Here is a 22,909-nt window from a genome sequence, read left to right on the forward strand (position 1 = left end):
AACATATAGGATGGGCAGATTCTACCTGGATAAAATGGTTACAAAAGGGTTTTAGCTGGCAGAAGGGATGCAATTACTTTACATTGCTGTTACTCAGGTGTTGCATGCAAAAAAGGTCTACGGGTCTGCAAGAAAGAAATGGATGAAGGCAATGATGGAGAAACATATAGCAGGGACTAGCATCTAGCTAACCTTAATTGATCTTGAAAAGCTAAGTATAGTAGGATCAAAGTAGCACCTAGATGGGAGACAACTAGGAAAGTACCAAGATTGTAAATTAGATTGGGAAATAGACAAGTATCCTGGAAGAATACAATGGTAAATCAGTTCTGTATTGTTGCCAGGAAAACTACATAGATGTGTCCATGAAGCCATCAGAATTCAAATTTGACTCAAGGGAGTCTTTAGCTTTTTATGTGCAGATGAGGGGTGGAAAGGATTGGAACCTCCTTTTAATTAAAACATAGATGTAAGGAATTGCGACTGTTAAGTGAGAAAATTATAAAGGAAAGCTAAGCACAAAAGTAAAAATTAACTCTTGAGCTTGACAATCTAGAGAATGGGGAGAAGAGAAATAATGTCCCTATGAAAGGGGTTAGAGAAAGAGCCAAGAAAGCTTAGTGACTTTTACACAAAAGTGGCTCAACGAAATGTTACATTATTATAATCACAGGGAAAAGGTTCATGCTCATTATTTTGGCAGCATCATGACACTAGACCCAGAGGTTTTGACTGTGCCACCTCATAAGTAAGGGAAAAATTCTGGGGAGTATGCCAGAGAAATAATGAATTGTCCATTCAGTGTTTAAAATGACTTTTGGAAACATTTTTCCTTTTGGTTCCTAATCCAAAAAGAGCTTCAAAATTGAGTACTAAGAAAAAAAGTTCATTGCAGATGGTATTTAATTTCCTTTGTGGTACCTCTTTAATTGAGAAGACACATGGATGAATATATATGAGAAGGCTATTAAAAAGGCAAGAAAATAATGTTCACTTTGTGACATTGGGCTTGGCTTGATTCCAGATTTTAATGCTTAGTGTTGACTGGTGAAATCCAGTGAGAGAATGTAGTTATGAATAACTTATATCTTGCTGATTTCAGTGGTCTGTTGTCTAGTTAGATGAATAAACTTGGATTCAACCTATGTAACTTGCATTTAAATGTTGATTAATTTACTGTTCAACAATATCTGAAAGGAAGTACTAAAGATTTGACGTATAAAAGGGATTTAATTATGTATATCTCTTTTAAATCCCACTACTTTTGTTTGGAAAACAATCAATGTAAGTGAAATTTATTTACAAGCAAATAAACTTGTTTTAGTATAAAGCATTTTCATTATATGCGAACCCAGCCAATGGAATTATTTTGCAAACTAGGGGTTAGCATGAGCCAGCCAGGTTTTACATGTGATTAAAATTAAAAGGGTAAAAAAAAGTAATTAATTTTTTTCAGATAAGTGAATCTGCTGAGGATTGGGCTGTGAAATAGTTAACTGGCTATTTTATGACTCCGCTTATGACAATTAAAGGAGAGAAATCTTTATGGAAAAGACAATTATAGGGACCAGATATTGCTGTTGAAATAATGATGCAGCTAGAGGAATATAAGGAATATACTGCTTTTCTACCGAATAACAGCATATCCTTTCCCTAATCTACTACCCGCCTTTGGCTGAGGGCGCATCACAAAATAAAAAGGACAACTATGGGGACGCACTTCATTTGGTGCCATTGAGCATGCTCAGTCTCGCCCACGGCTCGCTAGTTACCAGTAGGTTAAGGGCAAAGGCTTCAATCGACGCTATTGAGCATGCTCAGCTTTTCTGAGTATGCGCGGTATTTAATAATGGAGGGGAAAGAAGTCAACTTTCATACTACACCGGCTTCGGCGGGAGAAGAAAAGCAATTCTGATTTATGTACGTGACGACCGCTCGTTTCTCGTAGCTTTCTCCTTTAAAGTTCTCCCCTTCAGTAGCTTGAAGGAGATACGAGTTTAAGCGGTGAAGAATCGAGGGAAGGCTTGTAGTGAAGGAAGGGCCACGCGTGTGCGGTTGCTGTGGTGACGGGCCGCCGGGGTAGTGTGCCGGGAGCGTACCGCGTGGCAGCTGGAGGACTTGCGGGCGGTTTCCAGCGTGTGTGGTGAGCGTGCACGGACGTAAGCTGGAGAGTTTAGGTGTATTACTGTTGTGGCCAACGCGCTCTAGGAATTTGGCCGATACAACATCACAGGTGCCTGTTCGCGCGCTCTCACGTGTGAAACTTGGATGGGAATTACTGCTTTTGGTGAAATACAGTAGTTTTTGGCTACCAGGATCCATTGATTCTTAGAAGATAATGGAAATTAAATAGGTAATTTAGAGGGCAGTCCCTGAAACGGAAAGAAGGTCTCTACGTCCCTTTATCTTTTACACAAATGCTGGAATCAACTTGCATTTTATTATAATGCTTGTCAATAATAGCTAATAGTGAGTTTGCAACAAAGCAGATAGTGAATCTGTTTTCCTATATTTGAAGTTAATGATATGCACAACAGATACGTTGCCAGGTTATTATGACAATGATTATGCTTGCACAACATGCGGAAGCACACCAAGCCATCCACATTTTAACCTAGCATCTTGCATAATCAGTCTGTGAGGTTGATTATGTTATAGTTTACTTGTTGTACAAGTCCAGAAATTGAGCTCAGTAAGTCTTGATATTTATGTTATGGAAGCACTTGCCAATATGGAGTAACCTTGGAATAATTGGGAGCCCATCTATTTAAACTTTATGATATTTCCTTATAACTGCACTGAAGTCCCATGCTGTTTAGGAGGTGTACATGGCACAGTTTCTCCAGAGAGTAAGTGTTTAATAGGTTGAGAGGAACATATGTGTAAGAAAAAGGCTCAAGTAGAAACTCAATTTAAAACTATAGTGGTAGGAGGGCTGAACTCCACACTGATTCTTTTAACCATATGTGCCTTCCTCAACCTGTCCTTCAGATGCAATGAGGACACTGTCTTCCAGATGTGTGGAGAATCAGTATCCTCAGTTCCCATGGTTATTGTTAAGAATTTCACAGATTCTGAAATTGCCAAGAAGGGAAGCTGCCATATTTTGAGTATGGCAAAATACCATACAGTGTGATTTATAAAGCACAGAAGCCAAAGTCAAACCAAATCATGTCTTTTGATGAAATCAGTCTGCCATGACACCATATAACCTCCCCCCAAACACACACAAATTCTTAAAACAGCACAGCAAGCATCTGCTTGCTTATAAGTATCAGTTGAAGGAAGAGAGGAAACTGGGGGAGAAAAGGGCTGGAGTGCCTTACATTAAATCTCTTGTAAGGAGGGATAAGAATTTGGGTGATATATGTCATGAGTTTTAAAATCCTCCTTGGACTATCACAGGATTAAAGAAGGATATGAACACAATTCCCCCTCCTATACTCAAAATCCTTCTTTCCTTCACTATATAATAATTTGTGCCGATTCATGGCTGGCCATTAGGTTTAAATTTTCATGCTATTTAACAAGGAGAGACTAAGGATGATGGGACAAGAAAAAAGTAATCTACCTTTTTGTTTCTGTAATTCTCTCATTACAAAAATCTTGTTATGGATCAGAGATGAATTTACCATGTGCTTGGCTTATCTTATCTGGGCTTGAAAGCTAAATACTGTTTAAATGGGAACCATTAGGGAATTTGGGGGCTATAGACCAGGCTGGGAATTTGAAAAACATTGCAAAGGAAGGGATGCTTCTGTTACTGTTGCCAATGAAACTGTATTGAAGCACCATATAGTTAATAAGCATGGAGCTTGACTCAAGGGCATCTTTACTGCTGATCCCACATATTTTTTCCTAATATAGAAATGTCCACATCTGCTGAAGTATTTTTGTGATGAGGAAAGCAACACTTTATATATCTTTGGCTTATTAAGAATATTTTTACCCTAATTTTGAACTGTATACAAGGAAAATATTTAGGACCAGGAGTGTTCTAATCTCTGTTAGACAGATCGCTGCTGATCTTCAAATGGGGGTTGGATGGGGCAGTCAGGGATGGCTTAGTTAATGTGAGCATGGGGTTGGACTAGATAACCTATTGGGGTATCTTCAACTTCTACTTTCTGTGTTTTGTCTTAACATGCATGATGCATAGTGAAAACTATACAGGAGTGCAATATAATGCCATTACTAAGCTAAAGAAACCCAAAGCAATATGTCTTTATAATGTAGTGTCCTATTTCTAAACATTTATGATCAAGGAAGACTTAGGATGGAAGGGCACAGAAATGATCATAGGTGCCTCTTCATCTTTTTGCTTAGTGTTAAATTCCAATATAAGGCCTCTGTGATTGTGATGTTAAACATTTATATACCCCTGCAAACGTCTACATATTATTCCCCTGATACATGGATGGACGTAGAGCAAACCTTGGTAGAATTAATCTCAAACATTCCTAAAACAGTTATAATTATTTTGGGACATTTTAATGTGAGGCTAGGGCCTTCTATACAACATCATATTAGTAATATGAACATCCCCAAAGAATTCCACTCCCTATTACCTTTATGGCCTTTTAGGGACCAGAAAAGAAATACTGCTGGTATACAGTTGTTAAACCTGGTATGCAAGTATAACCTGAACATTCTAGGGGGCAAGGACCAAAATTTTGTTTATCCCTTTACTTACCATTGAGGGAAATCAAGTAGCACTTTAGATTATATATGTGTCTCAAATACTAACTTGTTCCTTTTCTCAGACATCCAGGTGTATGTAAGAGAGGATAGTGACCACTCACCAGTTGCTGTAAATTTCTGTGGTCATTCAGACCTCAGACCCATACCACAAATGATAGATGGGTTTCACTTCATTTAGAAGTCCACTAGGACAGAAGGATAAAATAGGCCAGAGTGGATGCAGTGGCACTGACTGAATATATGAATTCTGATCAAGCCCTGACTCTGGTAGACACAGTTATTTCACCTTGCACAGATGTCGGCTCTGTACTTTCAGTCTATGAAAACCTAAGTGCAGGACTAAGAAAATTTTTTCTTCTTCAAACAGAGATTGAAAAGGCCCCCAGATCTCAGATAAAAGGCCTTCATTGGTTTGACTTAGAGTGTCATTCCCTGAGAAAAAGATTAAGGTCAAATTATTATTATTATTATTATTATTATTATTATTATTACTACTACTACTACTACTACTATTATTATTATTATTATTATGATTATTTATTAAATTTCTCCCCCGCCCATCTCCTCTCAGTGGGGGACTCTGGGCGGTTCACACAAAACATTAAAACCATAAATACGTATAAATACATAAAACATAAAAATTTAAAAAACATTACTAAAAAAAAGGAAGAGAGTCCAAGAAGATGAAGGATCTGGGGCTGAAGACAGCAGGCCTCTATGGGCTAGCCATCCCCCAAATAATAGCCATGCTGCCATGCTAGGGTGTAGTCATAGACAAGACTACAAGAAAACTATCAAGTGCAAGAAATCTCACCATTTGTCTTCTCTCTGGTTAAATTTAGAGTTAGCAGCCAAAACCCCAAACCCAGTCTTTTTTTGGCATTCGGTTACAGGAATATTGTGGGAATATAGGTTCTCCTGGACATCCCTATACCTGCCTCCATGTGGGAAGAATATTACAGCCAATTATTCACTGCCTCAAGTTTCAGTGGATTAGAGGCTCACAAAATGATCTACAGAAGGCCCATAGTCCAGGGGTCCCCAACCCCTGGGCCACGGACCAGTACCGGTCTGTGGCCTGTTAGGAACCGGGCCACACAGCAGGAGGTGAGCGGCAGGCGAGCGAGCGAAAACAGTTGTTCTCCATTGCTCGCATTACCACCTGAGCTCTGCCTTCTGTCAGATCAGCAGCGGCATTAGATTCTCATAGGAGCACGAACCCTACTGTGAACTGCGCATGTGAGGGATCTAGGTTGCGTGATCAGAATCTGACACTTATTTTACTCTGTGCGTGGCCTGCCCATTATTTTATTTACCACTTCCATCCACGCCTCTTTCCTGCACTTGTTGGGCCTAGCCCAAGGAACTCCAGGAGACCATGCAGAATCAATCCAGCAAGGTTTATTAGCTACAACCCCTTCACAAGAATCTTCCCAGAATGAAACCAGTTCCCAGGCTCAGTCAGTTCACACCAATGGAATTTCTTAGGGAGGTGCCAGTCTCCTCCGCTTATCTCTTCCTCGCTCCTCTGGAGATGAGAGCACATTCTTTACTCCCCTCCCACCATTCCAGTCCATCACAGCACGCTTGTCTTAGTCACAGTTTTGGTCACAGTTTTGGTAAGCCCACAAGCTTTTTTTTTTTTTTTAATCCGTTCAATTGTGTCTGATTCTTCGGAGATTGCCTGGACAAGTCTCTGCAGTTTTCCTGTCAAGGGTTTTTTCAGAAGTGGTTTCCCATTGCCTCCTTCCTAGGCTGAGCCTAGCTGGCGGTCGCAGGGAAGTCAGATCTTCCGTTGTGTTGGGTCTTTCTGACGTTCGCATCTAGGCGGGATCAGCAACCGATTCCTATCCCCGTGCAAAGCGCCAGTGTTTCCTCCCACTGAAATAATAATAATAATAATAATAATAATAATAATAATAATAATAGAAATAATAATAATAGAAATAATAATAATAATAATAGAAATAAAGTGCACAATAAATGTAATGCGCTTGAATCATCCTGAAACCACCACCACCCCGGTCCGTGGAAAAATTGTCTTCCACGAAACCGGTCCCTGGTGCCAAAAAGGTTGGGGACTGCTGCCGTAGTCCCTCCCCACCCTGGCCTCTGATGACTGAACAGGAGATTAGAGGACTCATTCAGATTCTGAAGTCCAATAAGGCTCCTGAGGAAGATCTTCTACCCCCTGAATTTTTCAAATGTTACATTAACTAGTGGGCTTCCTTACTTGCAGATTTATTTACTCATATAAATAATTCCTGCCAAATTCCAGGAATTTTGTTGTCCCCATTTATAAAAAAGGATGATAACAGTGATCCCTCAAATTATAGGCTGATTTGTCTAATTGACATTGTAGGAAAATTATATGTCAAATATCTTTTATAAAGATTGAAGTCTGATTAATTGAAAAGGCCTTGCTACCTGAAGAGCAAACTGGATTTAGGTCTGGTTACTCCACTATTGCTAGCTATTTTATTTTATTTTATTTTATTTTATTTTATTTTATTTTATTTTATTTTATTTTATTTTTTTGTAATGTAGTGTCCTAGTTCTAAATATTTATGATACTTACGAAGGGATACTTAAAACTCTGAGAGAATGTATTTGGAGAAAAAAACAGGTTCGTCATTGTATATGGATTTAAAATATTTATTCATAAGTGTATCTTTTCCTGTTAAAATTAAATTCTAGATTTTATTTTAAAGCATAAATATGCTTTATAGGAATCATTCAGACTAAAAAATTGGCTCAATTTTTCAAATAAGACCTAATTATTTAAAATATATTTTAAAATATGGCTATTTTACTTAAAAGGAAAATATGGCATGTTCTAAAAATAACAATTTTAACTTTGAATTTGAGCAGAGGTAATACAAATGAGATGAGAGAAGACAAAGATTTATAACTAAAGTCTGTAGTTTTCACAAAGGTTCTGCAATCAATGGCTCCATCGTAAATGTACTTGTAAAGCAGACAATTTAAGATCGAAAGGAGATTTGATTGAAATTTAATTAGAACCTGTTGTGGGTTTTAATGGTACTGCAGAACAGAATGATCATGCCTCTCAGGTTGCTAGTGACTTAATTAAAAGAGAGTTTTATTAAAATGTAATAAAACATATACCTCTAGAGCAAAACAAAGATTTTGAAGTAGGAAAAAATGCTCATTTTTCTAAAGACTGGAAATCAGAGACATAAGAACTGTCAAGAGGATATTATATAATTTTGCAATGCAGTAGGGACAATTACAGGAATGAACATTGAAAAAATAAAATTGATTTGTGTTTGTATTTCTGCCTTAAGGCAAATTTAGCCTTTGGTTGTACCACTTAAAGATATTGCAGGCAATATAGTTAACATTTAATTGTCTGGTCTTGTGATAGAATATTTGAGTTTAACTTGGAGTTAGAAGGGAAGAGTTCAAACAACAATAGGAATCAGAAATAATTCTGATATAATCTTCCAAGCTGAAAAATTGGTTTATCTGTAAATCTTACCACAAGGTTAAATAAATTTTCTCCAAGTTTAACTGTCAGGACTTTCATTAGGAACCCTGGGAATTATGGACTTCGATAGAATATGGGGATAGTTGCTCATAACAGTAAAAAATATTTTCACATTTCTTTGGAAAGAGGCGCTCCAAGAAATTGACACACATATTTGACATGATTGTGCAATCTCTGTTGAATGTTTTGCAGTTTCTATTCAAATATTCCTGAAGGACAGTTAGGATTATTTTTATCATGAGCCTTTTAAAATTCTGGATATAGAATAAAATGAATATTCATTATATAAGACTGCCCTTGAAGACCACCCAGAAACTCCAGCTTGTGCACATTGTCTGTCTGATAAGGGGCCAGACCTATTATTGCAGTGTAATATGGGAGCTGCAGTGACTATCAACATGTTTGTGAGTGCAATTCAAGATGCTGATTATCACTTACAGAGCTTTGTATGACTTAAGGCCTTTGAAAACACCTGTTCTGGAATAGAATCTGCTCACTCAATATATGCAAGCAGAATGTGTCTGTTGAGGGTGCTCTCCTCCTGAGATATTTAGAAGGAGAAGGTATGAAAGCCATAATTCTTTATTGGAGTTCCCCTCCTTGGAACAGCTTGGCCCCAGAGACAGGAGTGGTCTCTTCCCTGATGATCTTTCAGAAGCTTGTCAAATGTGGCTGTTCCAGAAGGCATTGGAGGAATGGAATAATATGTTTCCTGAGCAAAATGTGGCACCATATATTATTTTCATTGTATCTGTGATATTCATTGATTGCTCTATAAATATTGTATAATTATGTATTTATTGTTATGTACATTGATGTGTACTGCTTAGAGACTACTATGATTGAAATAATATAGATGTTTCACAAATAAAGTTCTGGCAAGAAAATTCAACATCTGTAGCAAATATCTTCTTCCAGCAACCTGAATGTTGACTCTACATATGGACATCACTCGATGGATAAAACCAAAATCAAATTGTTTATATACTGCAAGCAAAGATGCAAAAGCTCCATTCAGTCAGCAAAAAGAAGACCTGATATTGAATGCCATTCAGATCATGAACTCTTTGCAAAATTACAGCTTAAACTAAAGCAAACAAATAAAACCATCAGACCAACAAGATACAACCTCAGCAATATTCTATGTGAGTATGTGGTAAAGATAAAGAATAGATGTACTGTAATGGGTTAGATTTGATAAATACAGTGTCTGAAAAACATAAGAATGAAATTCATGACACCATTAAAAATGAAGCAAACAAAAATACAAAAAGCAAAAGAAGGCAAAGTAGCTCTCTGCTGACACATTTAAAATAACTGAAAAAAGATTAAAAGTAAATGTCAATAGAGACAGAGCAAAATTTGCCCAGCTTAAATGCTGAGTTCTGGAGAAGAGCAAGAAGAGAGTTCTGCCTAAAGAAACAATGCAGAGAAATTGATAACAATTGAAAGGGAAGGACAAGAACTTTAACAAAATTTTAAAAATCAAGGAAAAGTTTTATGCAGAGATATGCAAAGCAGGCAAAAATTTACTGGAAAAAGAAGAAATAAAGAAGAGATGGTTGAGAGTATATGGAACAACTTTGCAAAAAAAATATTCCTGGGTTGAAGATAGGTACAAAGCTTTGAATACTGAACTAGAGCTAGATATTCTGGAAAGTGAAGCTAACTGGGTCATGGAAAATATTGCTAACAATAAAGCTGCAGAAATCTTACAAGCTGATGCAGTTACACTGCTATATGCAGTTTCTTATGTACTGAAAAAATACCAATTTCTATTCCAATACCCAAACAGGGCAGAGTTAAAGAACGGTGAACCCAACAAATGGTTGCACGTGCTATTAAGATAACACTCAAGATTTTGCAATCCAGAGTTCAGCAGTACATAGAATGAGAACTGCCAAACATACAAGCTGGATTCAGATAAGAGAGGGGCATCCAGGATCACATTGGTGACATCTAGAGGATAGTGGAAAAGGCAAGGGAGTTATAAAAAGACATTTGCTTTTACTTCATTGATTATACAAAGGCCTTTGATTGTATAGACTACAACAGATTGTGGATAGCTTTTAAAAACATGAGTCTGTCTATTGAAGAATTATTATTAAATAATAAGGAAGCAACTGAGTGGTTAGAAATTGGGAAAGGACTGCTTCATGATTGTATACTTATTTATTTAACTTATATGTAGAATATATCATGAGAAATTCTGGTCTAGAAAAAATTTGAATCAAAATTGCTGGGAGAAATGTCATCAATCTTTAAAATGTAGTATTGGGGAAAAGAATTGAGAATACAGTGCAACAGCAGAAGAGCAAAGCATTTAGCAGTAGATAAAGCAAAATCAGACAATTCTCTGGAAGCACTAATAATGAAGCTAAAGTTTAAATATTTTGGACAAATAATGCAAAAGGCAAGAGTATTGGAGAAGACTTGATGTTTGGAAAAACTGAAGACTGATAAAGTGGCTGGCAGAAGGCAAAGTCGCTAGATACTATCATTGATGAGACAAGCCTGAGCTTACAAAAACTCAAAAAGCGGTAACTGATAGACAATCCGGGCAAAATGATTTCTATGCAGTCACAAGAATCAAAAGCAATTGAATGACTAAATAACAATAATGCTTTTATCTTTTTTGGATACAAACTGTGAGTGTGAATTTCCCTGCTCCAGCTTGATTAGCAGTGCTGCTCAGAAATTACAGTGTTTAATAGAAAACATTTGGTGGGGGGTGATATATTTTCACCATTTTTATCATGTGGATCTCTTAGAATGTCTTAGAGAAGTAGTTTTTATGTATTACTTTCCTCAATAAATAAATGAACAAGTATAAAGTTTTGACTCATTTGTTTAATTGGGTTCTCTTTTTTTAGTTTTAGAACTTGTGTGGAGAACAGATCGTACTTTAGGTCATATTTATGCAGAAATATTGAAAATTCAAAATATATACAGTGGTGCTAAACTTTTAAGCACCACTGTGTATATGGCACTATATACATATAAGAAGTAGTATGGGAGATTACTTTGGCTGAAAAATAACAGAATAGCAAAAATATTTGAAGAACCTTTTAGTTAAAATCTGATCAACATTTCTTAGCTATGTTGAAATCCTACATACATTCCCAAAAATTTTTTTGTTTTTGTTCTTTAGTGTTATAATTTTAAAAAAAATCTGTATGTTTTAGTTTTTGTACTGATGTGTCTTTAAAAGCAATAAAGAAAGAATAGATCCATAGTACAACTTTATGTAAGTTTGCTAAGAAGTACAGGTAGTCCTCGCTTAACGACCATTCATTTAACAATGATCCAAAGTTATGATGGCCTTGGAAAAAGTGCTTTATGACCTGTACTTGCACTTACGACTGTTGCAAACCATCGCACCACCCCTCATGGTCATGTGACTGCGATTTGTGACCTTTTTTACAATGGTTGTTAAGCAAATTACAGTGGTTGTTAAGCAAATCACGTCATTGAGCAAATTCCAGCAAAAAATGTTGATTGGGGAACCTGGATTTGCTTAACGACCATGTGATTCACTTAATGACCACATGATTTGCTTAATGGCGTTGTAAAAATGGTCATAAAATCAGGTCCAGTCACATGATGACTTGCTTAATGATCGCCCCACTTACCCAATTTTCCAGTCTCTATTGTGGTCATTAAGCGATGACTACCTGTAAGTTTAATTTTGCTGATGTTCAGTTTCATACATTAGGATTATACCTTAGTGATTATAACTTGGCCTATGCTCCATATAAAGGTCATTTACCAGGAATTCACTTTGTGTATAATGGAGCTTCTTCTCAATTGCTCTTTGGTATATATAGAATTTTTGACATATATGATGTATAGGTGGATAGATGGAGAGTTTTTAAACTCAGTATACTAGCAATAACCTTTTGATACAGGTGGCAGCAGGTCATTAACAAAGGGCATATCACATAGCCACCAGCCTTGCCCCACTGGCCTTCTCTGGCAGATTCATCTGCTGCATGTATATCTTCAGTGTGGTGTTTCTGTCCTTCCATATTGCCGGCCAATGTTTCTTCCAGTTACCCAGTGGTAGGTGCAAAACCTAGAGTTGGCTGTTGCCCCACAGACATTATCCTTGCTTCATTTGAGAGGGAAAACGTGAAAGAAATAGCAGCTAAGGGGGATGGGGGGAGGTGGCAAAGCTGTCTTTCAGGATGGCTGAGGAGGATGGGGAATGGTGGCAAAGCACTATGGTTTCTTAGCTATGGAGAGGAGAATACACAGAGTTGGATAGTAAGACAAAGTGCAAGTTCTTGCCGGTTCTTCCCTGCTCCACAGCTCTTCTCATTTTTCCCAATCCTGTGAGGTAGGTTGGTCAGAGAGAGAGAGAAAGAAAGAGACTGTGCAAGGGTTAGCTTCCATAGCTGAGGGTGGACTTGAATCTGGGTTTCTGGGTGTCAGTCCAGTATCTTAATCGCTACGCCACACTGGCTTTCTAGCATTGTGTGGGCATGGCATGTGTGTGCCAGTCTGACCTGGATGCAGCCCCTGCACATGGACAAGATCAGAGTTAAACTGTTCTCCATTTTTCTAGCTTGATGTTCTTTAAGGATACCAAATGCCTAAGATCTAGTCAGAATTCTGTTTAAATAGAATATATGCTCCTTTCGATGCCAACTTACAAGCTGCTTCTGAAAATTTCTTGAGTATAAAAAATAGTCTTCTCTGCTGCATGAAGGGTTACTATTTAAAATTCCCAGCTAAAGTCCTCTTGGGTTTCTGACCATTGAGTGCAGCTGGAAAAATTAAGTTAGAACATTCCAAGAAAGCTTGTTTTTATTCTGTGTTTCTTATTCTTTATTCAAGTAGTTGCTTAAATACGGTGCAAAGGAATTCAGAGACTAACAAAAGAAGTAATGGACAAAGACAAAGTAAATAGAGCAGTTACATGAGAGGAGCTAAAAAGGAAAGAAATAGAGCTTCTATGTGAAAGGATGATGTGCTTGACTTTAGGAAAGATATTTGAATCCTCTACTAAAACTGTAGAATAAGATTTTTTCATAAATTCATTAGCAAGCAATCATAGGAATAGATGCAATATTACAAATTAGATTTTAATATTTCTTTATGTTACTCAAACACAATGCATCCCATGGAACCAGTTCACACACATTTAGCTACAGATCCTCAAGTGTACAGTAATCAAATGCAGATATGTAAAACAAGCCAGTTACTCTGGGGTAAGATATATATTTCTGCTCGGTGTTTGTACTTGAAAAGAAGTGGCTTGGGAAGGAGAGCTGCAGAAATTGCACTGAAAATGAAATTGGCATGTGTTTTTATGCCATGGAGGTAACAAATCAGATATTCTAAATGGATCACTAACGTAGAAAGTAACTGAGTTGGTGTGTTTCTTTAAATTGTATAAATGTATTAAAGCAGGTTTCATTTATATATGTACTGGCAAGGTCTTAATTTTTTTTTTAAATTGGTGATTCATTCTAGTAGAAAAATAATATTAGTATTCTTGACTGTAATACTAATATTAGTATTAGTATTACTGTAATACTGTAATACTGTAATACTAATCAACTAATCAGCAATGTTTATTTTCTGTTTGATAGCACATATAGTGTTGCTTTCTTTCTTTTGAAAGTAGATGTTTTCTCTTTATCATTTCAAATCCTGCTAAGATATCATTATTGCATCACTCACCAAAATATAAACTGATAGGTGAGTAAGTGTTCTTATTATGAGTATTAGTGAAGTTTTCTTTTGACTTGGAGAGTTACCATGTTTGGCGGTAAGAGTATGTAACAGAGAAGCTTTCAATGAATAGCTTTTGTGTATCTTTCATTTTTGTAAAAAGATTTTCTGTGCTTCTTACACTTCTGTGTGGGTTTTTTGTCATTAAGTAGGGCAAGAATAATTGTAGCTGCAGTATCAGAAGAAGCTTTGTATTAGCTGGAACAATTGCTGTTCTTTTGCAGGTTCAAAAACTGTATCTCTGAACAGTTCAGATGGGCTGTAAACTTGTTTAAAAACATGATGAGGGAGCTGGATGTGCTGGTTTGATTGGACCTCTGGTACTGTAGATGTTGGTGATCCATAAGATTTTTTGGGTATTAAGTATTCAGAAGACCTTAAGATGACATGCTGCTTTGCTACATAAGACTTTTATCAAACTTTAGATGCCCATTCACTGTTGTTTCTTATTTGGACTTTTAAGACATATTCTTCTGTTGTGTTTCTATCTTATTAACTCTGCTCTGCTTGGCCCAGTTCTACCACGGCATAAAACAACAACAATCAAGATATGTCTTATCACATAAAACATTAATGAGAGAGATAGAAAGTGAAAGCCCAGAAGTTTTCAGAAGCAAGAGCTGAAGTTAGGCTACACAGAGATATTTAAATGAGATTTTAAAAAACCTTAATGTTCATATGTGATTAGTGGGGAACCCAGTGAACATGAATCTGATCTGGCAACAGCTTTCCATACTTCGATTAGATCACATTTAGACTATTGAAGTTAGCTGTACTATTGAAGAGCTTCCAGAGATTGTAACAAAATTCCAACGGTTGGTGCAGCTATACTTGCTAATTAATAAATAATATTATGATATTTTTATTCCAATATGGAATCTTCACTGATTGCATTTGCCAGTTGTTTTTCAGACTTAATTCTAAGTGTTGGTCTTAAGCTTTAAAGCTTTGAATAGCTTATGGCATACCTAACTAATAGGCTGTCTGTCTTGTCCAACTGTGAACCTGCCAGGGTCCAATCTTGTTTTGTAAGCTGTGTGTGTTTAAAATTTGCCTGAAATGATCCTGTGTTTATTGTGGTTATACGTCTTATGTGTGTTTGTTAATTTCTTGCTGGAGGATATTCATTACAGTTGGAGGCTATATTATATATCATAAAAGTATATATCAAAGTACTATACTAGAGAATCCTGCTGTAGTATGGTTTTTGCTTGCGTATGGACTAGACTGATTATGCTAATCTGCAGTGCAGACAGATGGCTAAGCAGCATGGACTAATGACCAATATACTGGGAACTACAAGGATTAGATGTACATTACTGTGTAATCTGAATTCTAAAAACTTACATAGGAAATAATCCTGTCTTTTAATATTTCCTTTCTTTTTTTGTGCAGCAATATGCAGTCCTCAAAGAATAAAAATCTAGACTATTCAGAAGCATTCTATAAACCTTCATTAGCTGTCCAGAAGACTAGTGCTGAGATCATAAGTGAAGCACGAAGTACACTAAGGACTTTAAGAACTCAGAGACCATTTACACCAAGAGATGAGCGAAGGAAACTTTTTGGTTCCACCTCTTCAAGAACACCTGAAAATAGGCCACCTTCTGCTTTTAGGTATGAGGATTTGATGGAAGGGGAGATACCCCTGTTTATACTGAATATAGGTTTGAAACTTACTTGAGTATTTCTCATCATTCCCAATTCAAGAATTAAAAAAAAGCAGTTATGCAGTTGTCTACATCTTATAGCAGGACATAAATCCTCTAGAAATATTTAAAGTTATTAACTTCTCAAATGAAAATGTCAGTCCAAAACTATTATTAGGTTTTGTTTGTGGGAAGCTAAAGCTGTTCTAATATACTGGCTAAAACTCTTTTTCTGTTGATTTTGTGATTCTGAAAAAAATTGCTTGTATAGGAGAAGCATTGTCAATGAATGGCGAACCACTGTGATTATTCATCAGCACACACAGAAGGGACCAAAAAAAAAAAAACATTCATTCTTCCACTGAATTTATAAGCTAGAAATCCATGAGATAGAACTAAAACTTTTGTTTTTTCTTTCTAACAAAGCATTTTTGTCTTTTACATGTTATTCCAGGAAAGAGGTTTGAGGTAAATTAAGCAATTGGGCAGTAAAAATATTTCAACTCTATTAGTGACATACAGAGGGAAATCTTGTGGTGAAAAACATATAAATAGCTGTGTACACATTGATTATTATGATTTGTTTTTCATTCCAGTCTCCACTCTTCAAGCTTTGAGTCAGTTGAGTCAAGACCTGTCTCTTGTGCACGCCTCAGCCCGCTGGACTATGTGCGTATTTATTTTTGGCAGTGCTTGTATACTTTTGCCAAATTAAATCTTGACACCAAGAAAAGCTGCAATTTATGGGGATTATGCAGTTGATGCTTAAACCCACTGCCATATTCCATGGGGTACTCGGATCACAAGAGGGGCAAAGGAGATTGCAGAGTTGCCATCTAGCTTATAGCAACCAGATAGTTCATGCCTAGCCAAAATAGACCCCTTAGGTACTATAACTGGCTATAAAAGATATAGTATACTTTTTCTGTGGCCATTGGCTTCTCCAGTGTTGATGGCTGGAGATGTGGTAAGCAGGCTAGAGAATGCTCTTGTTCAGGAGAGAAATCTGAGCTCCACTCCTTTGGTTCAAAGAGCAACTGCACCTTTTGTTAATTATGTGATCCAAGTGTGAGGGCCAAGATAGGTAGCCCCAGTTCAGAAGGACTAAATATTGATTCTTGCATTTTTCGGGTTGCTGTCAATAGAAGGCCTAGTTTCAGAGTACTTAAGTCCTGAGCTGTGGTACTCACCTTCCGCTGGAAATCTTATTCTACTATTTCTCTGATTTTGAGATTTATGCAAGCATTTCCCATATCACTAGCATTCATAAATGCTAGGATTTTGTTTTATAAACTGAGATTCTTGAAAAAGTGAATTCTGTGCCCACTAGCACTTTTTGTGAATTTTACCCACTGTTAACGGAACTGCAGCATATATACAGCTCTGCCTGTTGTAGTTAATAAAGTGGACTAATATGCATTTGTATCTAATTTATTCAATACAATCTTTTTAGTTGTGGCTCAAATTCTGTGGTGCCCAGTGAGAACCTCTGTAAGAAAATCCTCTAAGGAATTGGGAACTTGCACTCTTTTGGCTGAATTGTTTATATGCTAAATTAAATCTTGTCTTATAACAGAAGCCAAAATTGCTGTCATCAGCCTCAAATGATGAAGAGCATTGTGTTTCTCCACCTTTGCCACCAGTGGATTCAGAGGCGATCAGAAAAGTCAGCAATGCTCGTGCGAGGTTGTTTAGAACTGCTTCCTGTGGAAATCTACTTCCTGATAAACTATTTCTTCCCAATGACAGTAAGAATGCTTATCCATAATTTTCTCTATAACAATATTTTTAACACAAATCCTTTTTTTAAATAATGAAGTCAGCCTTTGAAGAACATGAATCCAAATTTCAGTCTTTATTTACTTTTTAATTACAAAAAAGGAAAAAAATACATAAAATTGCTTTAACATAAAAGTGAAAAAATACAACAACAAAAAGTTAATATATCATTATAATAGTACACAGTTCCAATTCTATACATGCTTATCTAATACAAATGTTATTCAAGTACATATATATTTCTAATAGAGTTATATGACTATCCTGTTGTTGTTTTTTTAACCCAGTGTGTTTTGCATAAATGAGTCCCATATTTCATTATACTTGTCCATACAAAGTCTATGTCCATAGGCAATCTGCTCATAAGTAGCAAGTGTAATCAGGTCTTCAATACATTGACTAAATGGAGCCATACTTTTATCCAAATTTCTGTCTTTGATTAAAGCTGCAATAGTTTTATTGATCAATGCAACCCAATATATATTTCCATCTTAGAAGTAAGCACCATTGAGTTTGGTGAGATTTCTCAAAGGCAAATGTGTATAATATTATAACTTTATGTATTAGCTTGAGCTCTAAATTAGCCTTTAGTCCATGCAAGTCTTTCAGTTTAGTGAATGATCATGCTAGTGGAAAGAGATGAAGACAAGCCTCTTCGCCCAGACTTGGGGCTAGGATAGAAGTGAGCCCAGCAAATTCAAGAGTATGTAGAGTTTATGGGATGTTGCGGCACTGTGGTTGAGATATAAGATGTTGTGAGGTTTGGTTGGTTTTATTTATTCTGCTTTTACTGATTATTATTGTGAGCTGCCTAGGATTATCATGTATGAAATAGGAGTCATATAAGTTTCTAAATAAATAAATGTGTTTGCCCATTTCATCTATCCTGCAGCCTTCTACACTGTTCTGGTAAAACTTCCAATCTGATGGAGTGATGTAGTGCAAACGGATGCAGTGAGAATCTGAAAATTGCCTTTCTCGCTCAGCTAGTGTTCTATGAGCATCTTTATGCTAGGCAAGCTCTGGATCTAAATTATTGCGGATAAGGTGCACCACATTCTACAGCAGGTTAGATGAATAGGGATGCATTTAGCTAAACATATAAGGATAACATAGAATGACATTTGTTTAGAAATAAGGAGGTTGGCATACAGTTGAAATTTTGAAAAAAGGACTTTTAAAAACATTTTAAACATTTATATTTCTTTAAAAAAATCTTCGATGGAAGGAAAATCAATCACATCTCTTCTTTATAAAGATACAATATAGTTCAGTTGCGGTTAGTTAGCAAAAACAGTGAATATGTGAAAAATAATATTTCAGAATAGACTGTCCCTTCAATCTTAAAAGCTATCTTTCTGCGTGTTTATCTAATGAGAATATTGCAAGTCTTGTTTAATACAGGTAAGAGGCTGAGTTTTGAAGAACAAGTTATTTCAAGGAGTGATCATGAAAGTTTTTCACAAAAGCTGCCTATCCAGTTGAGTGTTAGAGATGCATGTCTTCCACTAACTTATACAGACCATCATAATAAGATAGTAGGAGAAGTGTTTCCGCAAATGACAGGCAAACCATTTCCGGCACAACTGAACAGGCAAAGGTCAGTATTTATTTAACTTTACCATTTTCTCCTCATATATTGTTCTGGAAGAGCATCTCCCTGGAGATTTGCACGGCTCCCACCTTACCAGCCTTAAAAGTGTATTAAAAACATGACTCCGTAGGCCTTAGGTTAGGGTAAAGCGGAGCTGGGTAGGGTATTGTCTGTTTTTATCTCTGTGGGTAGGTGGGGGGAGTTGGCTGCTGCTGCTTCTGCATAACTTGTATTTTTGAGTTTTATTTGAAATTTTACAGTTTTTGTGTGTTAAGTTGTCCAGAGTTGGAATTGGGTGGCCTAGAATTTGAAATATTGAAATAAATATAAAATAAATAAATAATTTTATATCCTGCTTCTTATACAAAAACATCTCTAAGCTACTTTCAAAATATACAATAACAATTAAAAGCTATAAGTTAAGAACAGTATTTTTAAAAACCAATATACAGGAAAAAGAAAAACAGGAAAAAAACTTACTCCATACAGAAGAGGCCAAGGCAAGGGGGTTGTAATTATTGGCACTTCAGGAATATAAGCAGAGAAAAACTTCCAGAAGTGACCTTCTAGACTCTCTCAATTAGTGTCTGGATCAGTAACATCCTAGTCGGGCCATCAAGATATCTAGTCCCAAGTTGTTTAGTTCTAATATATCAGAAGCCGAACTTTGAACCTGGCTTAGCAACCCAGTGTAATGATTTCAGCAGAACTGTAATATGTAAACAGCCAGTTGCTCCACTGTAGCTGCAGCTTCAGCTTCTGGCCCAGCTGCAACAGTAACCACATATGGAGCAGGTTATAGCGGTTTAAGCTTGAAATTATCAGAACATGGAAGTTAGTAGCTGTTTGTGTTCAGGAAAGGACATACTGTAGTTGATATTCCAATTGAAGCCAGTAATAGCTGCTGCCCCCTACCCCCCAGCCTACACTGAAGTTACTTGAGAGTGTACAGTTACAGTGTTGTTTCCAGGAACACTCACATCTCTGTTCTGAGCTGGGTCTATATCATTTCAGTATATGCTTTAAAATAATACGAATGCCATAGGCTGCTAAAATGTTTAGAATGTTCCCAAATTTGTTTTTATTCTGCTCATTGTATATAGAAGCAGAAGTGGGAATTAGTTTTTGTACCCAAATGAATATTTGGTTGCAAGAGGATTAGTATATACTTTTCTTCATAATTGATAAAAATAAACCTCCTGCAGACTGATAATTGTTAAATTTACTCATTTGTTCAAATATTTACTTTTGTAGCTTACACTGCAGAATTACTGTTTCAGTTAATTGCATTTACCTACATCTAACCTAATTAACCTCTCTCAACGTATTTTCACCTTTCCTTATGTGTATTCTCCTTGAGCTACTTGTTTAAATGCCACAATTGTTTTAGTTTAAGTTCATTGGCAATGTTAACTGTAGCAGTAAAGTATGAAATCTTAGGTGAAAGTCCTTTTAAATGTAGAATTTACACTGATAGGTAGAGTTGGTTAAAATGATAAAAGATACCTCTAATTCAGTGATATCTTTTGGGCTCAGCAGGTCAAAAATTCAGAAAATGCCTAACTTGACTCTGTTGGCATGTCAACCCCCCTGAACAAAAGAGAAACAATTCTTTACATATTCATTTATTTTTAAAACATACAGTCCAATCATGTGTGGTACTATGTATTATATAAAGAAACTTCAAATAATTACAAAAATGAAATACAAGTAAAACAAACTCAATTTCTTTGGTAACTCAAACAGGGAGAATAGTTGTTGGATGTTGGTGAACACTGGTGTGTCACCAAAAATGGCATGGCATGTCACTTTTGACACGCGTGTCATAGATTCTCCATCACTGCTCTAATTTAAATGTCTCCACTTCAGATAATATGCTTAGGGTATAGCTAAAAATGAGAGCCAGTTTAGTGTAGTGGTTAAGGCATCAGGCTAGAAACCGGGAGACTGTGAGTTCTAGTCCTGCCTTAGGCACGAAGCCAGCTGGGTGACCTTGGGCCAGTCACTGTCTCAGCCTAGGAAGGAGGCAGTGACAAACTACTTTTGAAAACCTTGCCAAGAAAACTGCAGGGACTTGTCCAAGCAGTCTCTGAGAATTGGACACGATTGAACAGATAAAAAAAAAAAAGCTAAAAATAATTCACATAATGTTAATCCCTTCTACACTTGTTTTCTACTTTTCTCCTCTGTTGCTCCATTCCCATTCTCAAATAATATTTGAGGCATGACGATCTAACCATACTCTAAGAACTATCTTACAACCTTATAGGTTCGTAGGTGATAAATGTTGCTTATTTAAACAGTTCCTGTGAAATAATAATACAATTCCTTATGAATGGTTTTCAGTAGGTATTTTTAAAATTAAAAGTTTTCTTTTCTATAATTGATATAAATTATCCCAATTTCCTAACTTCCCTGAGATAAATCAGATGCCTTTTTAATGAAAATCTGTTAGTTAAGACTGACAAGTTGAATTGGAACTCCATGCAGGTTTTTCACTTTTCTATAAATTTCAAAACAAAACTAGAAAATTATTTGTAAAAAACAAAAACAAATGAAAGGAATAACGTTTCAAACTTTTTAAAGGCTAATGTTGATACGTAAATTCACATTAATTGCTGCTCAACTAAATTAGTGTTTATAGAATTTGAGGTTTCTATGCTTTGTTCCTTATCTCCTGGCACTAATATCGTGTCTTACGTGATTCTGTCTGCTCAGTCTCAGAAGCTCATCAGTTCTTATGTTCAGTAATGACGACCTCTTGTGGCACAATTCTTTTACTGCACCATGCATAGATTTAGTTTAAAATGCTGTATGAAATTGTGTTAAATTAAATACATTATGTAAATAAATGAAAGCAATACGTGTAACATTAAATCATTCATAAAAGAACAGGCAGTTTCATTTCTAATGTAAGGAAACAGAATTAGAAGTCTAAGAGAAGGTGAAAGATTTTGTGGTTTATCCCATCTATATTCCTTGTTAATTAAAAAGTTATATGTGGCATATAGGACTGGGTATCGCTTTCAAGACTTTGGCCAGAAGATATAAATAAACCCTCAATTTCCTTTCCTCAGCTTAGCCTGAGAGAGAGCAAACAGACTTCTGGTCCTTCCCAGCTGATGAAATCCCCATACTGGTTGTGGTGAGATAATTTAACTTGAGAAACAGGTGGTTTGGCCGCCTACTCAACTCACAGTATCAACTCTTGGTAGAGTGTGCTAAAAACAAGCCTCTTGGGAGCACACTGCTAATCTCATTGTGAGTTGCAGTTAGCTGTAATGAGTGTTGCCAACCCCTGACCAAATTAGATTACAGGAGGTTTCTTTGGGTTGGAAGAGAAGTGTTAACTCCTAATCTATCAGAAAGTTATTAAGGTATTTGCAGCAGTTGATTGAAAGTTATGATAAATAATTTTTATAAATGGAGTAAAATATATTGATTAATATCCCTACTCAAACTGTTTAGCAATTAATATATTATGGGTGTATGTATGTATGTATGTATGTAGAGAGAGAGCGAGAGCAATTGTGGTTCCTGAGGAAATCCAAATTATTTGGCTGCAGAGAGATCTAGGGGCACAGTTTGACAAGGTCATCAGTGTTAAAAACTGCTCTCTACTTACCAAAATGCATTCCCTGTTGAATGCATGAAAGGTCAGAATAAGTATTATATATGCATTCATAATTTTGACTTTTTGGCACTTTTAAAAGTTATTGCTAATTTTCCCCCCCTTTTTTAGTGACCAGTTTAATAGACAGGAGTCTCCTTTATCATATCCAGACTATATTGAAAGGACTAAATCTGCAACTAAATCAGGTACATGTTACAGACTTGGCCCATATGTAATTTTTAACTGTAATTTAATTATACGTGAATGAGCCTTGGCAAGCCAGAGCAAACTTTCAGTCTTAAGTACTTTTCTCATGCGTCCAA

General features: G+C 36.3%; 1 protein-coding gene across 9 annotated transcripts in view; it reads left to right on the forward strand.

Annotated features, from left to right (window-relative positions):
- ARMC2 (armadillo repeat containing 2) overlaps window positions 1–22,909 on the forward strand; it is a 72,543-nt gene that overhangs the window by 19,612 nt on the left and 30,022 nt on the right. For 4 of the 9 annotated variants that reach the window (XR_015795865.1, XM_007434025.3, XM_088139174.1 and 1 more), the window contains exons 1-6: window positions 1,837–1,920; window positions 15,347–15,568; window positions 16,197–16,269; window positions 17,177–17,348; window positions 18,784–18,979; window positions 22,716–22,792. Coding sequence is in view for 8 of the 9 variants with exons in the window: in XM_007434025.3 (XP_007434087.1) it covers window positions 15,351–15,568; window positions 16,197–16,269; window positions 17,177–17,348; window positions 18,784–18,979; window positions 22,716–22,792 (736 nt within the window). In the remaining variant the exon portion in view is untranslated. Of the gene's footprint in view, window positions 1–1,836; window positions 1,921–1,963; window positions 2,144–15,346; window positions 15,569–16,196; window positions 16,270–17,176; window positions 17,349–18,783; window positions 18,980–22,715; window positions 22,793–22,909 lie in introns of those variants that run through there. The other 5 variants (XM_088139153.1, XM_088139150.1, XM_088139158.1 and 2 more) reach the window with 3 other exon arrangements.

Source organism: Python bivittatus, unplaced genomic scaffold (genome assembly GCF_059951505.1).
Source record: "Python bivittatus isolate LINGU-HERP-01145 unplaced genomic scaffold, Pbiv_v1 ctg000020_np1212, whole genome shotgun sequence".
Classification (NCBI taxonomy): domain Eukaryota; kingdom Metazoa; phylum Chordata; class Lepidosauria; order Squamata; family Pythonidae; genus Python; species Python bivittatus.